The 1825-nt window shown below is 35.4% G+C and overlaps 2 protein-coding genes across 3 annotated transcripts in view; one reads left to right on the top strand and one right to left on the bottom strand.

Moving 5' to 3' along the window:
• LOC110286013 (cytochrome P450 2C37) overlaps window positions 1-1825 on the top strand; it is a 115324-nt gene that overhangs the window by 44472 nt on the left and 69027 nt on the right. The gene's annotated exons all lie outside the window — the stretch shown is intronic.
• LOC110286014 (cytochrome P450 2C54) overlaps window positions 1-1825 on the bottom strand; it is a 29817-nt gene that overhangs the window by 8744 nt on the left and 19248 nt on the right. Inside the window, exon 6 of one of the 2 annotated variants that reach the window (XM_021152469.2) lies at window positions 835-1377. The exons of the other annotated variant lie outside the window; for it this stretch is intronic. Coding sequence (XP_021008128.1) covers window positions 1159-1377 — 219 coding nt within the window. The 3' untranslated portion in view covers window positions 835-1158. Of the gene's footprint in view, window positions 1-834; window positions 1378-1825 lie in introns of those variants that run through there. 2 annotated transcript variants of the gene reach the window in all.

Consider the following 1825-nt stretch of genomic DNA (forward strand, 5'->3'; position numbering starts at 1 on the left):
TTTTTTTTTTTTTTTCACAACAATGCAGGCCTATCTAGGGCATAATGAAGGTGCCTTAAAGTGTTATGTACTAGTAAAATTTTTGAAAAGAGCTCTGATCAATACACACACACACAGACACACCCAGAGACACAAACAGTACAGACCACAGTACACACACCATATACACTGCAATTGTATCCATACCACTCACCTACTAAATAGTTACTACTTGTGTGTAAAGCATTTCTCTCTCTCTCTCTCTCAATCTCTCTCTCTCTCTCAAACTCTCTCTCTCTCTCTCTCTCTCAATCTCTCTCTCTCTCTCTGCCTCCCTCTCTCTTTTTATAAATACACATTTATACATGTGCATTTTCAAACATTTACTTGGGCATTGGAGGCAGAATGACATTCTTAGGTTCTTAGATGTTCTTCAGGAGTCATTCTCCTTGTTTCTTCTCTGATTCTAAGACCCTCCAGTGAATTGATTAGGCTAGAACAACTATCCAGTAAACACCTCAGTTATCTTTTCTTCATATATCCAGTGATAAGATTACAAGCATGGGCCACCATGTCAGACATTTAAAATGGGCTCTGGGAAATGTGGCATGTTTGTTACAATAATGCAAGATTACCCAGTGCATGGAGACTATGCCTCAGCAGAATTATAAACATACATTTCATGATCAAGAATAAATTCAGGTGTACAGAACTGCTATGACATAGATTTATGATATTGTCCTATAAAATTAGGATTATTACTCATTAGAATATATTTAATATTTAGAGTCATAATAAAATATAGGTAATTAAATATTTTAAACAATAAATTTAAGTATCATTATCTGTTATGATAGTCATTGATGAAAGACATTTGGTATCAGCTATCTGTTAAAATTCAATATTTATTTTCAATTCATGTGCATGCATGTGTAGTTTGAAACTATTTCTCCAACTATTTTCTCATTATGCAACAGTGACAAGAATCATGTAAAACCTATTTGTATGTTCCAAAATCCTCAATTAGGGGAGTAAAACAATAGGTAACCACGGTCCAATATATTCAGATGGTGCCTACCACCTGCCTAGGAATCCAGAACACATAGTCTCTACTTTTCTTAGTCACCCTCCTCATTACAGACAGTGAAACAGAAAATGAAATACTGAGAAGTCAAATGACTATGTGCAAATGTCTATCCAGCATCTTATCAGCATCTTACAAGAGCACAGTGGTTCAACACCTGTATCAACCTCACCTGTGACATGTGGGTACTTCAACAGGAGTAGGAGAGCATATCTCAGTGTTATGCTCATTGACTCTGTCCCACCAATAAAAAGATCAGCCACTGTTATTGCCAGGTGTTCAAAATTATTTTTCAATGAATGATTGCCATCTTCCTAAGAATGATTTGATACAATAATTTGATTGATTGATTGATTTTTTTTACTGAACACAACACTTCAACAAATCTATAATATTGGACATCTTCATTTTATGGCCAACACACTGTCTCTAAATGTACATAAAATAGTGGTGGAAACTAATATGACTTTTCAGAATCTGTGGTATTGATTGTCTAAATTCCATTTTTATATTTATATTTCTTGTTTGTCTAAAATTGAACTCCAAAGATTATCTGCCCATGTGTGTGTATGTTTGTGTGTAAAATGTTTGATAAGTCTATAGAAAATATGGAAAAAAGAAGATGATTTTGTTTATGTCAATTTTCTAATATTAAAACCTGTTTTTGACAAGCCTCTTCCGGTCAGAAAAGCACCGGGGCAGCTGGGGCGCAGGGTCGGCTGACACTCGCCAGCTACCCACAACACCCGCCACAGGATCTTA

Source organism: Mus caroli, chromosome 19 (assembly GCF_900094665.2).
Source record: "Mus caroli chromosome 19, CAROLI_EIJ_v1.1, whole genome shotgun sequence".
NCBI classification, from domain to species: domain Eukaryota; kingdom Metazoa; phylum Chordata; class Mammalia; order Rodentia; family Muridae; genus Mus; species Mus caroli.